A 24,159-nucleotide genomic window follows, 5' to 3' on the forward strand; every position below is an offset into this window, starting at 1 on the left:
TATGCTGTGTTGTCTTCACAATTTTATAACATGTCCCCGAAAAATTTTAGGTCCCTGTCTACAATCACTCCCAGATCTCTCATCTCCTCTACCTCTTCCAAGATATTTGCACCGATTGTGTACTTTACATCCCATCTCTGCTTCCCAAATTTCAAAACCTTACACTTTGAAACATTGAATTGACATCCCCCACTTATTTACGCATTCGGCCAGTGTATTCAAGTCCTCTTGCAAAGCTACAGCATCCACACTACTCCTGATAGCTCTCCCCAACTTTGCATCATCTGCAAACAATTGCACATCACCATTCAGACCTCTCGAGATATCATTTACATACAAATAAAACACCAATGGAAACAAAACAGACCCTTGAGGTACGCCACTAGTAACTTTCCTCTTCTGGGATATCGCTCCTCCATAGACAACACGCTGATACCTATCAGACAGTCAATCTCCAATCCAGCGAACCAATCTACTGTTCCGCCCCATCCGTTCCAATTTAATTATCAGCTTGTCATGTGGCAATTTATCAAACGCCTTTGCAAAATCTAAATATACTACTGCATATGCAACACCTTTATCCAACGCATTTGTCACTTTATTATAAAAAGTAAGCAGATTGCTAACGCACTATCTTCCTTTAGTAAATCCATGCTGGCCGCCAAAGAGTATTTTTCTGTTGTCAACCCAATTCTCAATCTTATTCCTAACTTCTCTAATACCTTGACCACAACTCCAGACACACAGACTGGTCTATAATTCAAAGCCTTACTCTTATCACCTCCCTTATGAATTGGAACAACTTTACTAGCCATATGAAGAGCCAAAGGCTTCAATTCGGCGACATATATAACTTGTTTAAGTTAAGGGATATATATATCCCATATCGTTTCTTAGCCGAATAACAAACTCAAAGAGTTTCATGCCGAATATAGTAGAAACTATATAAAGTTCGGCGATTCCAAGCGTAAGCAAATACCTGGATACTGCAGAAACTGACCCTTAAGGTAGTGCAAGCTGAGGCAAATCATGTCTAAGGTGGAGAAAGCTCGGATCACTATTCTTGATATTTACCCATAATGTGAACTTTATGGGTTCACATTATGGGTAAACATCAAGAATAGTGATCCGAGCTTGCTCCACCTTAGACATGAGTTGCCTCAGCTTGCACTACCTTAAGGGTCAGTTTCTGCAGTATCCAGGTATTTGCTTACGCTTGGATTCGCCGAACTTTATATAGTGTCTACTATATTCGGCATGAAACTCTTCGAGTTTGTTATTCGGCTAAGAAACGATATGGGATATATATATCCCTTAACTTAAACAAGGAACAACTTTACCCTCTTTCCACTCTTTTGGAACTTGACCCAGTCAGAGACTCATGTTGAAAAGATATATAAAAGCTGTTGTTAACTCTCTGGCAAATTCCCTCAAAACACATGGTGAAATAGCATCAAGTCCCACATCCTTATTTACATCAAGTCTATTCAATTCCTCATATACCTCCTGTTCACTTACTAACAGTTTCTCCTCCTTTCCCACTGCTTTCAAGTTCTGCATGATATCACATTCACAAGAATGAAATACTTTTATAAATTGCTCAGTAAATATCTCAACTATATCCTCCGCAGCGGTTATCATTCCTCCGTTTTCACCAATCAATCCCATCCTACCATAATCATTATTTCTTCTACTGACGACGTATCGAAAAAAACTCCTTAGGAATTTTTTTGGCCGCTTTAGCTAACTGCTGCTCATACTGCATTTTTGCTACCCTTATCAAGCTAGTCACCTTCCTCGCCTGCTCTTTGTACTTCTCATGCAATTGGTTGTTATAAATACTCATTTTGTGTTTCTTCCATAATACCTTCTTCTTCCAGATTGCATACCTTATCTCTTGATTCATCCATTTTATACCCACTCTATTTACCCTCTTGGCCCTTGGAATACACTCTGATATTGCCTCCACCAAATAGTTCTTGAGTATGACCCAAGCAGCATTAACATCCTTTCCATCCAGTTACTCTTTCCAATTTATTATCGCAAGCTGTTTCCTGAGCTTTTCGCAATTACCAGTCTTATAATTCCGAATATATCCCTTTCTAACAGACGTCCTCGAATGACTGGTCAGCCTGCACGTGATCACCTCGTGGTCACTCTCACCAACTGGTGGAAGATTTGACACCTCATTTATAATAACATCATCTGATGAGATGATCAAATCCAATCCTCTTGATCCTCGTGTACCCTCCGTTACGTGCTGCCTAAGGCAATTATATTTCAAAAACTGCAAAAATTCATTTTCTTTACCCCCAGATGCAGTCTCTTGCTTCCAGTCTATATTACCATAATTAAAGTCGCCCATAATGATAACACGTTTCTTGCTAGCTAGGCCAATTTGCCTATACATTTCCTTCTCATTACCCTCCATATTACCAGGTCTATAGCAACACCCAACTAAATATTTCATCCTGTTTACTTCAACCTCACATCATACCGCCTCAAAACCGTGACCACTATTTGCACCTTGCAAATCCACCTTAGATGAGCACAACTCATCTGCTACCATTAACAGTACTCCTCCTCCCTTTCTTCCCTGTCTATCTTCACGAAAAATATCATATCCATTCATCTCTATTCGTGTTAAATTGTCATCGTCTTCTAACCACGTCTCACTTATACCAACAATTCGAGTAAAGCAACAATTTCGTTCCCCTTATTTCGAATACTTCTAGCATTAGTGAATAAACATAAGAAATCATTACTGCTTCTACAAGTCCTACGAACGTCACTCCTACGATGTGACTCTTCAATACCTTCCTCAGTCGCTTTCATTATATTACCACCAATTCTACAACTTTCCTCACACCTATACTCTTCCCACCCATCCCAGGCCATCTCAATCTGTGTTTGTCCGCTTAGACATTCACCTCTGAATTCAGCCCGCATGTTTCATAAAGTTTCTCCCCGTCCACCCTGACTCCCCCCATTTCCCTGTTCGTGTTGTACCTCCACTTTCTCATTTACTTCATTCATAAAACATATAATTAAGAATCTTCCTAATAATAAAACCCCTGAGTGCGATAATATTCCGGCTAAGCTGCTGAAAGCTTTGACTGGCTATAATAACAACTATTTAGTGGAATCCATTCAGGTCATCTATAAAACAACAGAATTACCTATCTGAATACCAATTTCAAAGAAAAATAATGCACAAAATTGCGAGTATTAGAGATCTGTGAGCCGAATATTCCATGCATCTAAAATTATTTTAACCATAGTTAACAAAGAAATTGACTGAACAACAGAAAGGCTTCAGAAGAGGAATGGGAATCATTAATGCTACGCTGGAACTAAAACTACTAATCATTCCCATTCCATTTATCTAATATATTGAACATTTTATTATGTTTTACCGGTCGAAGAAAGATCATCCAATGACCAAACTCGGAACGTTTTCAAGCCATTTCAGACCTCCAATGAGCGAGGTAGTTGTTTCACATTGGCGGGAAGTAATTCATTTCCCCCACCTTCTCTAGGGGGTTAGTTTACACTAGCCATATGCTAATCAACAATATTTGTCATGCAGCATTATTTAGGCAGGAATAGTATGTCCTGCTACCATGTATTTTCCTTGTTGAGATCGAGAGGCAAACGCGACCTTACCTTCATGATATGGCTATTCACATAGAGACGACTCACTAGAAGTAGAGGTTTGAAAGAGCATGTCACTTTTGCTAGTTTAGTGACACTTTTTTGAAGTCTTGATATGCTGGCTGGGACTGGGAATGAGACATGTAAGAGGATATTATAACCATGAACGACTACTCCCTCTCACAAAGAGCTATATTACTTAAATGATTTGTAGGCTATATTGATATTTGTAGCTATATTATTTCGTAGCTCTTACCGTTTATATATGCAACTTCATTTTTCTGAAAGAGTGTTTCTCCTATTATTTTCATTTGCCCATTACCTTCTTCATTTTCATGGGGCCAAGCGAATCTAATTTCTCTTAGAGATCCAGATAACATCTTAAAGAAAAAAAAATGGATTTAAAATAAATAATTTATTTTGTAACAAGCAGTTAATATGGAACGATACAATTATAATATTCATATAATATATGAGGACTTCAAATATTTATATGCAGCTTTATAATGCCCCTGCGTCCTACAGTACGATTATGTAATTTCAGTCATTCCTCAGTAAATATCAAAAAGATCCGCATCGAAAATATAACATATTGATTGATCGAAAATATAACATATAAATCTAATATAAATATAAATATTGAAAAATATAATGTCTAATTTGTTCGTAGATTCAGATGCCAAAGTACCAATTCCTAATTCAAATATTTAGTATTGTATAAAAGAATTCTATAATTGACTCCTCCTTCTGGGTTGTGTCGAGGTCCCAAAAAACAACTGTGGTGTGCTATGAAACAGAAGTTTTCCGGTGGGAAAAGATTAAATGCCATCTAAGGTAACTAAACATTAAATAAATACCGCCGTAATGCACATGACTGTTACATTCACGTTATCTTTACATTAAAACAAAACTGAAAGAAAAATTGTAATGACAGCAAGGGACACTTGCGATATAGTATCTCCGTAAGATGAACTGAACAAATTGATTTTATTGACAAACGACAATCAATGTCAGTTCATGTTGCTAAGTTCAGTTGAACTGATGATACTGCAGGCAGACTATTTTATTAATGATAATTGCTCCAACAAGTCAATAAAGCTAGATTCCGTATATAATCAGAAATTGTATAATCAGAAATCGATTGTTGGCATATATTGATAGTTGGAAAAGAGGAGTGCTATTTTGTCTCTATAGAGCTGTTGGTGCCACCAGCCTGTTTTGTAATAAGTTTAGTTTTTTCATTAAATGTTGTAAGGTGCAGAAACGGAGTAAGTCACGTCATATCTCAGTATAGACACGCCTTGGGATACGTAGATGATTTTCCTAGTAATTGGTGGTAATATATCTTGTACGCATTATATTTTGAAGAATATGTGCAGGATAATATTGAAATATGACATTCCAATGATACGCATAAGAGATCTGTGGCCATCTGAGCGGCTGATGCGTAATTCTGTCAGATTAAACAGCAATAAATCTTCACTCAACATATTTATATATCCTCAGATGGCCACAGATACGACAAACTGAGATCAAACATATACACTTAGGATTACACTTTGACTACAACATGAAAACACATTAATTTTACCCACAAAAACATCACATATTGCTCTTTCAAATACGTTGCTTACAAGATTCTATTACCACCAATTTTTAAATTGTTTTAACACTACTGCTGGGTCTTTCAGGATATGAGCGGTGCCATCTGCATGCTGAAAGATATCACTGTATAAATGTAGGTTGATTTAAAAAAAAAAATTATTGAAAAGGAATGGCGTGAGTGTTGCGCCTTGCGAAATGCCACAACTAATCTCCGTCAATTCTGTTGCTATGGGTGTATTTATTTTTGTATTATTATTGGTTCTGTGTTTCAAAAAGTCTTCGAACCAGTTGGGAAATTTTCCTCTTATATCAACAGCATCGAGTTTGCTTAATAAAAAGAAAGAAAGAAAGAATTGTGTGCTCTGTGGCGTCAAACCTTTAGAGAAGTCAAGAGGTAGTGCAAAGACAATGTGGATTTTGTATAAAAATGAGGTGATTATCTCGCAGAGATTATCCAATAAGATTACCGGTTCCTTTATTTTTTCGAAATCCGTATTGTTTCTTGGATATTACATTGAATTTCTCTAGATATGTGGATATTTTTTCTATTACCGACAAGGATATAAGTCTGTAATTTCATCGGGATTTCCTCTTTTACATAGTGGAATTATTACTGCAGTTTTTTTATGTGTTTTGATATGCTGCATGTCTGTAAAATTAGGTTTAGTAACTTGAGTATAACTCGATACGGTAGAGTAGTGTATTTTAATGTCCCTTGTTTATATGTAATCAAATCCACGCGGTGTTTTAAAATTAATTATGAAACAGACGTATCCAAATCTTTATGTGTTATCTGGGGGAGAAGCAAAGATTATTATTTTGTGTCTGAATAATCTTCGTGTTTGGCTTTCCAATGTCGGTTATAGTTCGCCTTAAATTTGCAATTTGTTCCTCGAAAGTATCATTAAATCTGTCTGCTAACAGCTTACCGATAAAACCGTGTTAGGCAAAGTTTGGAGATAATAGTTGTTAGAAAGCTGTTTAACTGAATACTTCATTTATAATTATCCATTCCTTTAATTTTTTTCTTCATTTGATTTTGTTTTATTATTTTAATAGTTAAGTTTATTTGGAATGTATTTGAAGACGTATATCTTTGTTTTGATTAAATGAGTGTTTTTAAGCTAATGCCATAGTTGGCTATTTTTGCATATTTTAAGTAACATATTGTCGTTTTTTCCATGGAGATGAATCTTTACTTTCCGGATAGCTTTCTTATATATGGAGGAAACGCCTTCAGGTGGTGTACGGTGAGTGGTACGACTGTGTTTAGAGAGCTCCATAAGCTAAGTTGTTTAGTTTTTAAAAAATAGCGATATTAGTTAAAAATTATTAGAATTATAATGTATTGTGAAGTTAATTCGATTTAAGTTAAAAGTTGTGTTTTAAATATAGTCAAAATAGTATAGTTTTTTGCGCGGTTCGTAGTGTAGCACATGGCACCGATGCGAGGCAGAATAACATCGTCGAAGGCATTAGTCTTTAAAGAATTTAACCAAAGGGAATTCGTACAGTGCAATGTCTGAGATATGTACGCATTACCAAAGGAAAATGGAATTTGATTTGAAAGGGATAGTGGTGAGAAAGTGTGTCGAAAATGCTATGAAAACGAGGGTCAAAAAAGCGTGTCAGGTCGCAAGATTAAAGTAGTGAACAAACTGAGAATATGCGTGAAAATACGTGATGTAACGGCAGATTGCATTAAAAGAGAGGCTCAAAGTGACACGACTGAGAGAGAGAGAGAGAGAGAGAGAGAGAGAGAGAGAGAGTAAAAACGTTGATCGAAAGAATAGTAATTTGACAGATGTGAAGAATGAAGAGTTGACTGCAATGAGGGAGATAACTCAGTTGGCCACTAGAGGGCTACATGGTGTGTAATGTTTGTAGAGAGCTCCTGAAAAAATAAGTATTATTTTAAGTAATAATTGGTGAATTTGCTTGAATTTTACGTAGTATTGTTTACGTTTCGTATCTTAGCGTGCCTGTGTGATTTTTTTGTGTGTGTTCTGAGTTATTTCAATTAGTAATTTGATAGATACGATTAATAGCATGCACATGGCGTCGATAAGAAGGAACACAATGGCATCTAGATCGCCATCTTTGTTCAAAAAGTTTAGTATAAAGGAGTTTATTCAGTTTACCGTTTGTGAGATGTATGCTTTCAGGGGATCGGTTGGAGTCTGGTTAGACAATGATAGTGGAGTGGTTGTGTGCAGAAAGTGTAAGGAATGTGAGGATTTAAAGTGTGTTTCAGGTCGTGAGAGTGATATCGTTGTTGAAAGTCAGAATGGAGAAAATAGTGATATGAAAGGTAAGAATAATGACATGAAAGGTAAGAATAGTGATATTTGTGAGGTAGTACCAGATAGCTGTGAGAGCAGCGTTGAAAGTAAGAACGAAGGTAAAAATAGAGAACGAATGAATGGATTAACAGATAATAAAAATGATGAGAGAGGTGCAATGAGTGAGATTACACGGAGCGATACATAGGACGAATAGGCAGCTGGAGCATTGCCAAAAATGTTTACCGAGCATACCAACTAATAAATAGCAAAAGTATGATAAGAAAAATAAGAGTATGATCGTGAGTGTATGTATGGAGATTCTTTAGTAAGAGGTGTGATAGATGAGAGTTTGACAAAATCGTACCAACCTAGTGCGAACATTAAGAATGTAAGCGAGTCTATTAGAGCGCAAAAGCAGAAGGTGAAAGAATTGATAGTAGTAGCAGGAACGAATGATTTGAAAGGAGACAAAATGACTATGAGAGAGGATATGAAGGAATTACTTGAGGTAGCAAAAGAGAAGAGTGAGAGAGTTAGGATGGTGAGTGTGTTGCCACGGTATGGCAGTGAAGAGTATAGAAGGAGGGCCAAAATTGCTAATGGCTTTATGCATGGATTATGCAGGAGTGGTGTGGAATTTGTGGATGTGTGGAGTGAGTTCGATGGACGAAAGGATTTATATAAGATGGATGGTTTGCATTTGAATGGATTTGGTGTATGGAGACTTGAAAAGGTGTTGTTGAATGAAGTGGAAGTAAATGTGCAGAATCAGGGAAACTAGAGTTATTAAGAGAGGAAAGTAGATATGCAGACTTTATGGAGACAGGTGAGTGTATGAATGTGTGTAATATGCCCGCATGAGTACGAAGGACAACAAATCAGAATGGGATAGTTAGTATAAGGCATAAAAATAGGGATGGAACAAATGGGCTTCTGCAATTCATGTATACTAATGCCAAAAGTATTGGGAACACGAAGGAAGAAATTTTGGCCTTGGTTGGCACTTCCAGGCCACAGGTTATTGGCATTAGTAAAACATGGCTGACAGAAGATGATATAGCCAGTGGGATTGAAAGTGACAGGGAGAATAAAATTGGGGAGGAGTGTTATTGATGATAGCTGATGAGCTACAGTCAGGGAGAATAGAAGTTGAACTGCAGGATAGAGAAAAGAGCACATCTGAGGCTATTTGGTGTGAGATTGAGGATAGCAGAACAAAATATACAACTGCGTGCTGCTATAGACCAGATGATGGAATAGATGGTGGAGATAGTATACATAAGCATATAGAAGAATTGAGTGGAAGGAGGGTAATTATTATGGGAGATTTCAACTATGGTAACATTGATTGGAAGGAGGAGAGGAGAGGAGACATGGGATGAAGGAATTGGATTTTATGCGGTTATTAAAGGATAACTATCTGCGACAGCATGTAATGGAAAATACTAGGGGTAAGAGAGTACTTGACCTAGTAATTGCATCTGAGAATTTGGCTGTAACGAATTTGACCACGTTGACTTGGGAGGTGGCTAAAGGTGTGGAATTTACAATTAAGACAGGGTACATGTGGAATTATCGTGCTGGTAAGTATGATAAGCTTAGGAGTTCGATTGGTTCAGTGCCATGGCATGTAAAACTGCAAGGGCTGGATGTTGAGAGTGCATGGGAGGCGGTTAAGAAGTGTTCACAGGAGGCAATGGCTGACTGTATACCTAGAGTACGAATAATAAATCAAGTAGGGGTTAAATGGATGAATAACACCATTAAGCTTGAGCTGCAAAAAAAGAAACAACAGTGGAGGGAATTTAAGGAGAAAGGTGACCGGCAGGCACATGAACGGTATAAAGCGCGGGCCAGAAGGGTAACGAGTGTGGTAAGAAAAGCAAAAGCGGATTATTAAAGAACATTAGCAATGCAGGCTAAAGAGAATCCCAAAGTTTTTCGATATGTTGCAAGTAAAAGAAAAAATGTATACGGCAGAATGATTTTAAAGAATGCCAAAGGTAGGGAGGTAACCGAGTCAGTTGATATAGTGGAATTACTGAGCGAGCACTTTGCAAGAGTATATCATCCAGGTGGTGACATTGCAGGAATGAAAGAACCAACAGCTTATGCGGGAATTGTGGTGAATGAAGTGGAGGTGAATAGTCTATTACAAAACCTCAATGCCAATACATCTGTGGGATTGGATGGTATACCAGCTCATGTCGTACGTGAAGCAGCTAAAGAATTGTCAGTTCCCTTGACCATAATGTTTAATTTGAGCCTCGGGTCTGGGTTAGTCCCAAAGGGGTGGAAAGAGGAGAAAATAGTTCCACTGCATAAAGGCGGTTCCAAGACTGCTGTTGTACATTACCGACCGATCAGCATATCAGGAATCGTTGTCAAGGTCTTGGAGAAACTAGTCAAGAAGAAAATACAGGATACTGTATGGGAGACAGCATGGTTTTGTGAAGGGTAGATCATGCCTCGGTAACTTGCTTACGTTTTATAACAAAGTGAGGGCTGAACTCGATAAGGGTAATGGGTTTACAGTGATTCTACTGAACCTTGATAAGGCCTTTCACAGGATACCACATAAAATTCTAATCAGTAAACTGCAGCATATGGGGATGGATATAGGGTTGATGAGATGGTTAAGAGGGTGGTTGATGGAGAGATATGAAAGAGTGGTTTATTCAGGAGTAGAGTCCAAAAGACGGCTTGTGACTAGTGGTGTGCCACAGGGTTCTGTTCTTGGACCACTACTGTTGAATTTGTTCATTGACGATATAGGAAAGGATCTGAGAGGAACTGTTCATTTGTTTGCTCATGATGCAAAGTTGGGTAGAGAAATAGTGAGTGCGCAATATATCAAAATTGTGCAGGATGATTTGGATAGTTGGAGGACTGGGCTAAGGAGAATGAATGTCAATTTAATGTAGCAAAATGTAAGGTTATGCATTTTGGGGTGAAAAGATTAGCAGCAGTATATCACATTGGTGGAACTGTACTCCAGAAGATTGACGAGGCCAGGGATTTGGAAGTGTTGGTGGATTAGGAGTTGGCGTTTAGGGGGAACATCAGAAAAGTGGCTAAATCAGCTCATCAAATCACTTGGTTGCTGAAAAATAACAAGCAGAGACAAACAGGTTATTGTTCGTCTGTATCGAGCCTTGATAAGACTCCATCTAGACTACTGCGCCTAGATGGGCGCCCAGGTTTCTTCTGGATGGGGAGCAGGTAAAGACGATCCAGAGACGAGTGACCAAGATGATAGTAGGTCTATGAAATGAACCTTATGAGAACAGGTTGAAGATTTGTGGGTTGTAGAAATTGGTTGATAGGCGAAAAAGGGGTGATATGCTTGAGACATTCAAATTACTGAAGGGTTTCTATAAGATTAATTCAGAAGATATTTTTGAGAACAGGAATGGTGGTGGGAAGACTAGGGGCCATACATGGAAGCTGAGCAAGAGTGTGGTTAGCAAGGGTGTTATAGCTAGGTTTTTTACTTGGAGAGTGGTGAATGAGTGGAATAAGCTGCCAGAGTCTGTTGTGGGTGCCATGACTGTAAACGAATTCAAGGCGAAGTATGATAGATACTGTGTGAATGTCGAATAGTTGTTCTTGACATGATGTTAGGGTCTCCCTCAATGAGTCTATGGACTCCTTGGAGTTGCAGTAATAATAATAATAATAATAACTCAATTACGCGGAGCGAATACATAGGACGAAGCGGAAGCTGCAACAAATGCAGAAACGTCTGGCGAATGGGTCAGCTGATATCAGAAAGAAAGAAGTGAAGATAAGAAAGATAAGAGAAATGAGGGCTTGACTAAGAGAGAAGGAAAAGTCAAGAAGCGAGTCTTGTACGGCGATACGATCATAACAGGTGTGATTGACAAAATCGTGCTTTCCAATTGCAAAAATGAATGATGTTAATGAGGCCATTGGAGCATAAAAGGATAAAGTGAAAGAGTTATTCGTTTTGGCTGAAACAAATGATTTGAAAGGAGAAAATTATGAATGAGACCTCTCTCATTCCATAATTTTCTCCTTTCATATCATTCGTTTCAGCCAACCGAACACGAAAGAATTACTGGAAGTAGCAAAAGAGAGAGAGCGAGAGAGAGTTAAGACAGTGAGTCTGTTGCCACAGTATGACAGAGTAGAGCTGAGAAGGAGAGCCATAATAGCGAATGACTCGATGCGTCAGTTATGCAGGAGAAGTAGTGTATATATATATGTTTGTGGATATGTGGAGTGAGTATGACGGGCGAAAGGACTTATACAAGAAGGATGGTTTGCATCTGAATGGATTTGGTGTTCAGAGTTAGGAAAAAGGGCTATTGAATGAAGTGAAAGTGGATGTGCAAAATCAGGGAAACCCAAGCTTTTATGGGGAAGTTGTTGAGTGGATATGCAGACATCAGTGGGGCAGTTGAGTGTAAGAATGTGTATAAAATGCCTAATTTAGTATCACTGGTAACGAACTAGAATGGGATAGTATAAAGCGTCAAGATAGCAGTGGGACTAAGGGGCTTTTGCACTTTATGTACAATAATGCTAGGAGCATTTGGAAAAAAAGGGGGGGGAGGGATTTGGGGTATTGGTTAGTTCATCCTAACCATAGGTTATTGGCATTAGTGAGACATGGCTGACAGAAGATGATATAGTTAGTGGGGATAGAATGTGAAGAGTATAGCGTGTTTAGGGAGTTAGAGAGAAAAGAATAGGGGGAAGAGAGTGTTATTGATGATAGTCGATGAACTGCAGCCAAAGAGAGAAGGAGTTCAACTGTATGTCGGCGAAAATAGAACATTTAAAGATATCCAGTGTATGAGATAGATGGCACCAGAACAAAATGTACAGTGAATGCTGCTATTGTCCAGGAGATGGGAAAGATTATGGGGATAGCATGCATCGGCAAATAGGATCAATGAGTGAAGGATGGGTAGTTATTATGAGGGATTTCAACTATGGAAACACAGACTAATCAGTAAACTGCGGCGCACGGGAATGGATATGAGGTTTGTGAGATGGATAAACGGGCGTTTGATGGAAAGATATCAGAGTGTAGTTTGTTCAGGAGTACAGTCCAGAAGAAGGCCTGTGAGTAGTGGCATGGCACAGGGTCTATTCTTGGGCCGCTACTGTTTAATTTGTATATTAATGATATAGGAAAGGATCTGAAAGGAACTGTTCAATTGTTTGCCGACGATTCACAGTTGGGTAGAGTCATAGTTAATACAGATGATGTTAAAATTTTGAAGGATGATTTAGATAGGCTGGCAGTCTGGGCAAAGGAGAATGGATATCAGTTTAATATGTCAAAGTATAAAGTTATGCATTTTGGAATGAAAAGATTACCAACCGTATACCACACTGATGGAACCTTACTCCAGGAAAGTGACGAAGCTAGAGATTTGGGAGTGATAGTGGATAGGGAGTTAAAGTTTAGAGGGTACCTAGCAAAAGTGGCTAAAGCAGCTCATCAGATTACTTGGTTACTGGAGAATACTTTGACGAGCAGAAACAAGGTTATTATTCCTCTTTATTGCGTCTTGATAAGACCACATCTTGACTACTTCGTGCAAATCTGGAGCAAGGTTTCTTGGCGTTGAGGAAGAGGTGAAGAGGATCCAGAGGCGAGTGACCAAGATAGTAGCAGGTCTATGGAATGAACCTTACGAAAAAAGGTTGAAGGTTTGTGGGTTACAGATACTGGTCCACAGGCGGAAAAGGAATTAATTTGAATGTCTCAATCATAATGATATGATTGAGACCTTCAAATTACTGAAGGCTTTTTACAAGATTAATGAAGAGGAAATTTTTCAGAACAGGTCTCGTGATGGGAGAACTAGGGGCCATACATGGAAACTGAGTAAGAATGTAATTAGCAAAGGTATTAGAACTAGGTTTTTTTGCTTGGAGAGTGGTGAATGAGTGGAATAGCTTGCCAGAGTCTGTTCTGGGTGGTTGATATGATCTTCAGGGTCTCCCTCGAGCAGTGTAAGGACTCCTTGGAGCCAGTAATGATAATTAATAATAATTAATAATAATTGTTTTTGTTCTTTCAAATATTTATATATGTACAATGATCATCTATTCAGTATATTATTTTACAAGCTTCAGCACTTTGTGCTACATATAACGAGATTTAAATAGTAATGATGATAACAGTTTTTTTATTTATTTTTTATATATAACAATCATAATAATAATTTACAATTACGTTGTTCAGAGTAACATAAGTTGTATAATATTACATGTTGTGGTTTACTATTTTTTTTTCAAGTTTGAAAAGGTGTGATTATACAACAGTATTTACACATATGCAATCTAAATATTATGTTCCCTTATTCTCACAAACATACGGTGTAAACTCATGATTTACTTTTAAAATATTTTTTTTTTTACATTGCATACATTTGTTACAGTTATTATATACATTACATACATTTGTTACAATTATTATATACATTACATACAATTGTTTACATATGATACATTACTTACATTTGTTTACATGTGATATTTACATTAGGTACATTGGTTTACATATAATACGTACATTACATACATTGATTTTCATGTGATACGTACATTACATACATTGGTTGTCATGTGATACGTACATTACATGCATTTGGTTACATATGATACATCTCGGATGAGAACTAATTTTTTTGCTTTCATCCTCGAAGCTTATATGTATGTAAGCTTATCTGAGGATGACACCAGTTGGTTATTAAGTATTGTTTTGTTTTGTTTTTAGCGGTGTTGGGAAGCTACGAAATCTATGATTGAGAAATTCGCACTCACACGCACACGCGCACGCACGCACACACACACACACACACACACACACACACACACACACACACACACACACACACACACACACACACACACACAATAACTTGGAATGTATTGATGCGTCACTGAATTGGAAGCCTGAGCGAATATGTTGTGTTTCATTAAGTTTGTATGGTATTTTGGGTGTGTGTTTCTTGTTCGTAGTATGTCCTTAGAGCTCTTTTCAGGCTATTATAGTTTGTAAGATTTCTGTATTCAAAAGGTAATTTGTAATTCATGTCTGGGATGTAGAAGTTTCTCGTGGCCTTTCCGTAGTGATTATTGTATTTCTATGTGATATAATTAGTAGTCTGAGGTCTTGTTATACGGTATGTATTTCTAACTGTCCTGTAGTTGGCATCGAAATAATGTTTTAGCAAGGCTGCATAGTGGCATAAATGTTTCGCTGTCAGTATTTTATGTTCTGACATTGCAATGTTTATAAGGTCGTGATTTTCTCTTTGTTCCCAAAAGATCAGTTTTGTCATTTTGTACTGTAGCGACATTAATCTATTTAATTTGTAGGGTGCACAGAAAGAATACGTTGTTATAGCGTATTAACGTTAATATATTTTGGCATAGTGCTTTGTATATTAGTGTTTATAGGCGTATGGAAACTATGTCTTTTAACCTGTAGAGCTTGCCACTTATTGTTCGGAGTTTGTTGTGTAGATGGTTTATGTGGCTATTCCAGTTCATATCTGCATCGAAGTAAATTCCAAGGTATCGTATTTTTCAACCTGAGTGATTGTAGTGGTTTTGCTGTTCTGTGTGTTTTTTGTGTTGGAAAGTGGATGTTAGATGGTTATATATTTGTTATCAACTGGTCGAGTCAGTGGATTTCTGAATATCATTAATTTTGTCTTTTCTGAGTTTAGGTATATGGAGTTTTTCGTCAGCCAGTCTATGGTCAGATTTATATCATGTTACATATTTGTTTGGGCTATGCTTGCGTTATTATGGATGGATATTATTGCTGTATCGTCTGCGTATTGAAATATCTTACCTTTGAGTGGTAACTAATTAATATCGTGCGTGTAAATGTTGAATAGAGTTGGGGAGAGTACAGCTCCCTGTGGCACTCCACAGGTTACTGGTAGCTCTCTGCTTCGGTTTGATCCGATACGTGTGATATGCTTTCTATTTTGGAGGTAGTTTGTAAACCACCTGTGAAGAGGTCCATCTATTCCAACATGCCTCAGCTTTTCTAACAAAGTTTGATGTGTAAGTGTTCGAATGCTTTAGTTAGATCTATAAAGACTACCATGGCAATTTTGTTTTTGTCTAAGGCGGTATTAATTACGTCTGTAAAGTCTTCCAAGAGAGATGTTGTTCCCTTATTTTTCTGAAAACCATATTGTGTTTTGGGGATAATATGAAAGATCTCAGTGTATGCAGTGAGTTTCTTCAGTATGATCCGCTCCATAATTTGATTGATAATTGGTAATGTTGCTATGGGTCTGTAATTGCTGATTAAATTTCTTTTTCCTTGTTTGTATATGGGTGTGATTATGGCGGTCTTTAGCATACTTGGTATCTGTCCTGTTTTAAATATTTTATTTATTAGTTTTAGTAGGATAGGACTTAAACTAGTTGCATGTTGCTTTATATCTTTAGGTCTGATACTATCTATTCCTTGGCCTTTGTTTGGTTTGATTTGATGTATTGCTGAGAGAAGTTCTGCTTCTTTTATGGTTGGGAACCATAATGTCTGTTTTGATTGCGGTCCAAGTGGAGGGTCTCGTTTTGTGATTGGGGGAATATTTCTGTGCAGTTCTTGGATGGAGTCTGCAAAGTATTGGTTAAAGACATTTGCTAGTTGTTGGATAGGTTTGCGTCTTTCATGAAGCTGTGTTTTATCATTTCGGAGGCGGTGGTGTTGGGAACAAAATCTAGCATCTCATTAATCAGATGCCAGGTTTGTTTCATGTTGTTTTGTGCGGGGGTTAGTTTGTCTCTGTAGTAGCTTCTTTTTGCATTTCTGATTTGTGTTGTAAGGCGATTCCTTGTTATCTTATATTCAGTTTTTAAAGTTGTGTTATTTGGATATCGCTTTAATTCTTTCCATAAAGCGTCCTTTCTGTGTATTTCTTGAATTAAGTTTTGTAAGGATTTTGAGTTTGTTTTTGATCGAATTCGGACTTTCTTTGTAGCTTTCTTATATACTTCCTCCAGTGTGAGTTTACTGTTGTTGTATAAGATATCTGCTGAATCTGATGCCAGGTGTTCCCAGTCTGTTTTTCTTATTTCGTGGTTGACTATTTCTTCGTCTATTATTGTTTTCTGTCGCTTTTCTTCTGTGGGACATTGCATGGGTATTGTCTTGGTGTGCAGGTTTAGAGCAGTGAAGTAATGGTCTGCTACTTTGCACTTTATGACTGATGCAGTGTAATATTTGGTGGTGCTTGGACGTTTATATGATCTAGAGAGGAGGCAGTGATAGTATTTCCGAATATTTCTTCTCTAGTGCATGATGTTATTGTTGGTATTAGATTATACACGGATAGTGTGTCTAGGTATTGTACAGTGTTGTTCTGGTTTTAATTTGCAATATTTATGTTTATGTCGCCAATTATCATTAGGTGTTCGGTTGAGCATATTTCTTGGCTTGAAAGCCAGTAATTGAGTTTCGTGTAAGAATTTTATCATGTTTAGGTTTGGTGGCCTGTAAATAGCATTTAGTATTATGGGATGCTGTGTATTCGTGGTATTAATGATTTCGAGGCAGAGGGTTTCAGCATGCTCATACTGATAGGCCGTTTCTTCTGCTGTTAATTTTTGTTTAATAAATATTAATATTCCACCCCCTCTTTTTGTTTGGCGGCATGATCTATGTTGTTGGAATTTGGAAAGCAGTCGCTTCGTCGCTAAGTTATGGATACTTCTGTAAGAATCAATATATCAATAATATCAGTGTAATTCCTCAGATAAGCCTGTAATAATAACCAATGTTTTCGGATGCTTCTGATGTTAATATGCAAGATTGAGAGACCTCTCGCTTGTACTGTGTTTTGTTTCCATGCATCAAGAGATTCGAAAGTACACTTACTGATGCATTCTGGTGTAATTACATATATCTGATGGTTCACATTCATTTTTGTCGTGTTGAGATCTTCTTATTGAACTAAGTTTCACTCTGGCAACCTGTCTATATCTTCCGAGCTTTTTATTTATATAGACTTTGAAGTCTGTGACTTTCTCAAGAATATTTTGCCGTCTTTGATCCATAAAAATTGATACTTTTTTTCTGTTTTTTCTTTTCTTGCTTGGTACAAAAGATTCTGATTGAAAGGTGTTAAATACTCAGATAGAAAGATTGGCGTATTGTCTTGAGATGATTTAAATCATTGACTACTGGTTTTTTCAGTCTGCTGGCTTTTATGAGATTGTCTCTTGTAGCCTTGCTTGTCAGACGAGCTATGACTGGTGCGGGTCGTGGCAAGCCTTGTCTTCTGTTCTTCCTGGGAAACCGATTTATGGTCTGAATATCATTATGCTGTAGGGGGATGTCAATTGCATGGCTTAACTTTAAAACTAGGTCTCTGAGATTTTCTGTGGATTCGGTTTCTGGAAGACAGTTTATGACAAGGTCTTCTTTATGTTGTTGTTGGTTTAAAACTTCGTATTGTAGTTTCAGGGAATTAAATTCTTGATGGAGTTCCGATGTGTCTTTTATCAATTTGTGCTGCCTCTCAGTTAATGCGTTAATGCTGGTTTTAATGTCTTTTACCATTTGTAAGACTTCTAAGATTAATAATAATAATAATAATAATAATAATAATATTTTTCTTTTTTAAACTGCAATAACATTTTATTTATCATCATACTGTGTTTACATATATACAATAAAGCATACTATTACATTTTCTGTTCAGAACAAAGTGTAGAGTACAGTGATTTTTTTGTTAATGTAAATGTACATATTTTTTTTCAATATCAATTATACAATTATTATACAGTCTGTTTACATATACACATTTTTTATATCAGTATCTTCATTTTTAATTATACACCGTACTGACTGTTTTGTTACATAATTTGCAGTCTTTGATTATGGGGATTACGTGTAGTTGAATGAGGCGGATTAATCCCACCTACTTCGAAGCTTGGGTTAGCTTTTATGAAGAGAGTGGGATGGATATGAGGTTTGTGAGATGGATAAAAGGGAGTTTGATGGAAAGATATCAGAGTGTAGTTTGTTCAAGAGTACAGTTCAGAAGCCTTCACTATTTATGATGCTGTTACTCTTTATGGAGGGGATGTAGGCATTCGATGCTAGTGATTTGCGATCTGTATATTAGTGTTAATGGTATATTAACTTTGTTGGTATATTTTCCAGAGTTCGTGTTTTTAATGTTCTAGTTGTTTGTGTGTTTTAAATTTCTTGGTAAGTTGTTGAGTAGCGTGGGTATCTGATGTGATCTCACAAGAGAATCGTATGAATTGTTGAAGGGTGTAGGGATGTAGAGAGTTGTTGTGCGTTGTGTTATACGATGTGTCTCTGTTGTTTCGATAGGTGATGTTGAAGTAATTCCTTAGTAATATTATGTAGTGCTTCAGATTTTTAATGCTCAGGATTCTGTGTATCTCCATGTGCTGGTCTGATTGGCTGTCCATCACTGTTGACACAATGTTCCTAAGTCATATTTCTAATTTTGTTAGGTGGATGGTTGGTGTTTGCATCAAACATCCACCTGTTATACCGTATCTGAGTAGGGATTCGCAGATACCGTGATATAGGAGTTTTTTTTTTTTTTATGTTAGATGGAATAATGTCTTTTACTTGGAAGAGTTTTGCTGCGATGATGCGGAGGTAATCTATATGCTTTGTCCATTTAAGGTGGCAATCTATGTAGAGACCAAGGTATTTTGCATGTGTTACAGGTTTGATTTCGGAACATTGGTAGGTTTTTTTTGTTGTTAATGCAGCGGTATGTATGAGTGTATCGATAATGGCGCGGGGCGCATGATTCTCGGTTTGTGTATTATTAACACCTGTGTTTTGGTGCTGTTGATTACAATTGCGTTTTGTTAGAGGTATGTTGTGATTTCATTTAGGTCTTGTTGTGCTTTGGAGAGAGCCGTGTTGATGTCTGTGTGAATTTCTAGTAGTGCGGTGTCATCTGCGTACTGAAATATTTGACTTCTTATGGCCAGGTTATGAACATTGTTAATGTATATGTTGAATAGGGTGGGTGATAATATGATGCCTTGAGAGACACAGTGTTCTATTTGTATAGCCCGGCTGTGACATGTACCTATTTTTGTTACTTGTGTTCTGTTTGAGAGATAGTTCCTGAACCAGGTATGCAAGTGTTCCTCTTATACCTATTGAGTATAGTTTGGTGATAGTATGTCATGATCAAGTGTATCAAATGCTTTGGTTAAGTCAAGCAGAATAAAGACGGCGTACATGTTTTTATCGAGAGCTTTGTTTATTGCGTCGGCGATGTCTTCTAATAAAGTGATGGTGCTTTTTGTTTTCTGGAAGGCGTATTGGAAAATGCGAAAACTATCTCTCGCTGTCTAGCGAGAGATAGTTTTCGCATTTTCGTGCTGATATCGCTATGGCTAGTAACGTGCAGTTAACACCTTCCAGATAAAGTGTGATTCAAGCTTTGAATAGAGAAGGCTATTCCTCTCGTAAAATACCTAAAAGGGTGTCCTGTAATCAATCTACTGTTATAGTACGGCTGCTGTCAAAAGCGAAGGAAGAACGAGACAGGAAGAAAGCCACTTCTGCACTATGCCAAGATTAAGTTCTAAAGTGGCTCTGTCCAAAAAAGAAGCATTTGTTAAATTTTAAAAAAATAAGATTTGCTCGGTTATATGTGCAAAGAGCATGTCAAATGGACCCATGATCATCGGATCAGGGTGTAAGGTAATCGTTCACACATACTGGACACTCTTTCCAACAACCCTATGCTTTTGATGATTTTTTTTTCTTTCATTAATCTTCATTCAGTTTATTGTGAGGCGTGATGGACTGTGATATGTGTGGGGTGAACTTTTCTTCTATTTGTTATCCGTTGACTAGAATTTATTTATTCACAGGTAAGTTCAGTATTCATACATTTCGTAAATTTTGAACTGCATCCATTAAATTCTCTGTCATATTCCGGATTGCCTTCGATTTGTAGTTTGGATGTAAGCTGATTGGTATGATTCTTTAACTTTTGTGCTCAATTTGGCCATCTCCGATCTTAGATTTTGGCCATCTCCGATCTCTTTCTTTAGTTGTCTCTACGTTCCAATCAGTGATTTCATATTTTCTTTCATTTTTTTGACCGAGTTTCACGGTTCATGAGCGCTTTCGTAATTGAATTTTAGTAATTCTTCCTACCGTGATAACTGTTCTTTTATTTCTTGTTTATGCAGAGTGAAAACTTATTTCAGTGTTTCAATTTCATCCGTTGTGATTACCTGGATTCTAAGAGGAAGTGCTCATTATACTTAATTCTTTATGATATACAACAATACCTTGCATAGCAAGGTTTTGAACATGGCAGGTTTTACTACAGCACGATTTATAATTTTTAACAATTTAAAAGGTTTTTTACAATAATACAATACGGTACTGTACTACATTACCGACATTCCAACCGTACTAAGACAGTATCGTAGTGGTTTAGCACACCTCAATAACAGCTGTATCGATGCTCACTTTAGAATATTGTGAGCATCGATACTTTGCTTGCATCAGCTTTGGTGCAAGCAAACTCGCGGTCGTCCTACGTTTTATTATTATTACTATTATTATTATTATTATTATTATTATTATTATTATTAAAATATAATCTTTAAATGAAAGATAAAAAAAAATTTTTAACGTACGAGTACCCTTTAAAAGCAGTTATGAGTGGAAGAGAAAGTGCAACGAAGCTTGTGAATCTAAAAAACGTAAATGGTTAACGCTAGAATAAAAATTTGAAATTATAAAGCGTCATGAAGAAGCATATTATCCTAAAATACCATGCGACAAAGGAATGAACAAGTCATCGGTAATAACATTAATTGAGAAGAAAGATGAAATGAAAAAACATAGAATAGCCACATCATCTTACATGACAAACGTGATTGTTAAACATAGAAGTTCTGCAATGGATAATATGGAACGTCTTTTAATATCTATGGACTGAAGACTACAATCAGAAAAAAAAACTTCATTAAATGAGATGAGAATGGTTTACAATTTCTTTTTGTGCGAATTTTTTTTCCATTATTTTTAGTGAGAAAATAATGAGATGGATTTCAAAATTTTGTTGTGAATAGACAATGTACCCGTTCATCCTACTTTTCCTTCCACCCAACGCAATACTGTATCTTCATTGCAGCCAATTAATCGACGTGTCATTACTGCTTTTAAAGCCTATTATTTGAGAAGAACGTTTTCACAAGCCATAAAAGCAACGATCGGAGATGGGGCCATAACGCTGACAGACTTTTGAAATATTTTAATATCGGAATGACGTTAAAACATTGGCGAATCATGGCTTGAAGTAACTGTCATCAGTATGAGACTATGTGGTGATATTTTTACCGCATTGTGGAAATGATTTCGCTACTTTTGAATCACAAATGTGCAGATTAGGAATTATCTCGGATTTGAAACTTTGGATTCTGATAATGTGCGTGAATGCATTGACTAGCACTCAAATGACCTACATGATGACTCCTCGCGGAAATGGATCAACAATGAAGAAGAGGAAGATAAATTAGGTGAAACTGCTGCTGAAGTGCCTACAAAAGAATTTTCATTAAATGAAAAAAAAAATAATAATAATAAATGAAATTATGGATGACAATCGTAACATTGAACAAAGCATTCAAATTCGGCTAGCATTGCAATATGCTATTCGATGTTACAAAGATATGCATGAAGAGAAAATGAAGAAAAAAACCTGTGCAAGCTACATTATTTAAATAAGATTTTTTTTTTCAAATATAAACTCGTGTTAAATTATCAACATTAAAAATCATTACTATTTTTTTTCGTTTTATTTTAATCCCTTTTAATTTTATGTACTTTTAATTTTAATTAGCATTTTTGGTGAGTTTGCAGCAAATAAACGATGCCATTTTTTTTCACCAATACTGCAATTATCTGTTTGGGAACGCATTACACTGTATCATATTATAATAATGTTTTAAACAGTGAGGTTTTACATAACACGGAAAGCGTTTGGCATCTATTAACCGCCAAAGGCAAGGTACAGTATTACTGTATTTCGGTTATTACGTGTTTCTGAAGAATTCCTTTTATTGACTGATTTCTAGGCACTAGTTTGGGCCTTATTCTGCTTTGCTTGTTTGTATTTTTTCTGCAAGAGCTATATTCACTGATTAAAGAATTCCTCCTTCCATGTAGTTTCCGATACTTCAAAGCAGTCATAGTGCAAGTTGTCATTGCAGCCAAATAAAACATTGCAAGTAGTCGCGTAAGAATAGGCAGGTTTTTATCACAACAGCTGCATAGTACTTCTTCAGTTTTGTGAGCAATGATTTTATTTAACAGTAACAGTCGTTGTACTAGACAAAGAAATTAACAGAGAGCCGTAGTATAATAATATTAGTAGTAGTAGTAATAGCAATTCGAAAGAAGGGAATAATTCTAAAGTGTTCAGCAAATAATAATGAATATAAGCATAAGAAAATTAGAAACTATTCATAAAATACTTTCTTTTTAAATAATAAATATACAGGGTGTTCGGGATAAATTTGACAGTTTCGTAAGGAAAAAGAAAATCTTCTTTGTATCTATTAAATTTAATGAATTGACAAAAAAACATTACAGGCAGAGTTAATTACAATACTATCAACAAGATTTACTCAAAATAACCACCATTAGCATCGATCACAGCTTCAATTCTGCTTCGGAACCTCGAACAAGCTGATGCTACAGTCTCCCTGGGAAGGGCCGCAAAAACTGTTTTAATTTTATCCATTAACTGGGCTTTTGTATTACTGGAAGTGCGATTGGTGTCTTTTTCAACTGCGCCCCATACAAAATAATCCATGGGGTTAAGGTCTGGGGAGTTTGGAGGCCAAACATTTGGACTGGTGAAGTCGTAGAAATTTTCAGACAACCATTTTTGACTTTTCCCAGAGGTGTGGCAAGGGGCCGAATCCTGCTGCCATACATACGGCCTACCATTGGCTACCCTTGTTATCCAGGGCTTGACTACAGTTAGCAACTCCACGAACAAAGCCCGAATTCCAATGCCAGGGTTCTTCAACACCTGTTCCTGCAGATTTGCGAGGAATTCTGCTGTACGAACGCAATCAGATCGTCTGCTAGGGATCTTTCTTCTTGCTACATCCTCGTAGTCACCATTGCAAGTCTCTAGTTCATGCCTGATTGTTTTTACTGTATTCAGGGAGCATTGGGCAGCAGTCGTAATATCCTTATTTTGATGGCGGGCACGAATCATCATGATACAAGTTATCCTCTTCCATGATTCAGGTGGGTTCCAGCTATCCATCCTTTCTGACATCTTGTATATGAATGAAGAAGGGTCCAAACTTTTAAATGAAGAGAAGTGTGTGTTAATACATGTAACTTACGGAAAAATATAATTAATTATAAATATGTCAAATTTATCCCGAACACCCTGTATAATATATATTAATGTACTTTCATTTCGTTTTAGAATCACGATTTATCCTCATTTCGTGGTACAAGAGCCCCACTAGTTCAGTCAGTATTATTATTATTATTATTATTATTATTATTATTATTATTACGGGCAACTCCAAGGAGTCATTAGACACATCG

The 24,159-nt window shown here is 36.8% G+C and overlaps 1 protein-coding gene across 1 annotated transcript in view; it reads right to left on the bottom strand.

The window, feature by feature from the left end:
• The window catches only part of LOC150101290 (cysteine dioxygenase type 1-like), a 172,523-nt gene that overhangs the window by 45,116 nt on the left and 103,248 nt on the right, over positions 1-24,159 (bottom strand). Inside the window, exon 3 of the mRNA XM_090400343.1 lies at positions 3,911-4,034. Within this exon, the coding sequence (XP_090256469.1) occupies positions 3,911-4,034 (124 nt within the window). The remainder of the gene's footprint in view (positions 1-3,910; positions 4,035-24,159) is intronic.

This window comes from Typopeltis vanoorti, chromosome 11 (genome assembly GCF_054136105.1).
Source record: "Typopeltis vanoorti isolate ZY-2024b chromosome 11, IOZ_Tvanoo_1.0, whole genome shotgun sequence".
In the NCBI taxonomy this organism is placed as follows: Eukaryota; Metazoa; Arthropoda; class Arachnida; order Uropygi; family Thelyphonidae; genus Typopeltis; species Typopeltis vanoorti.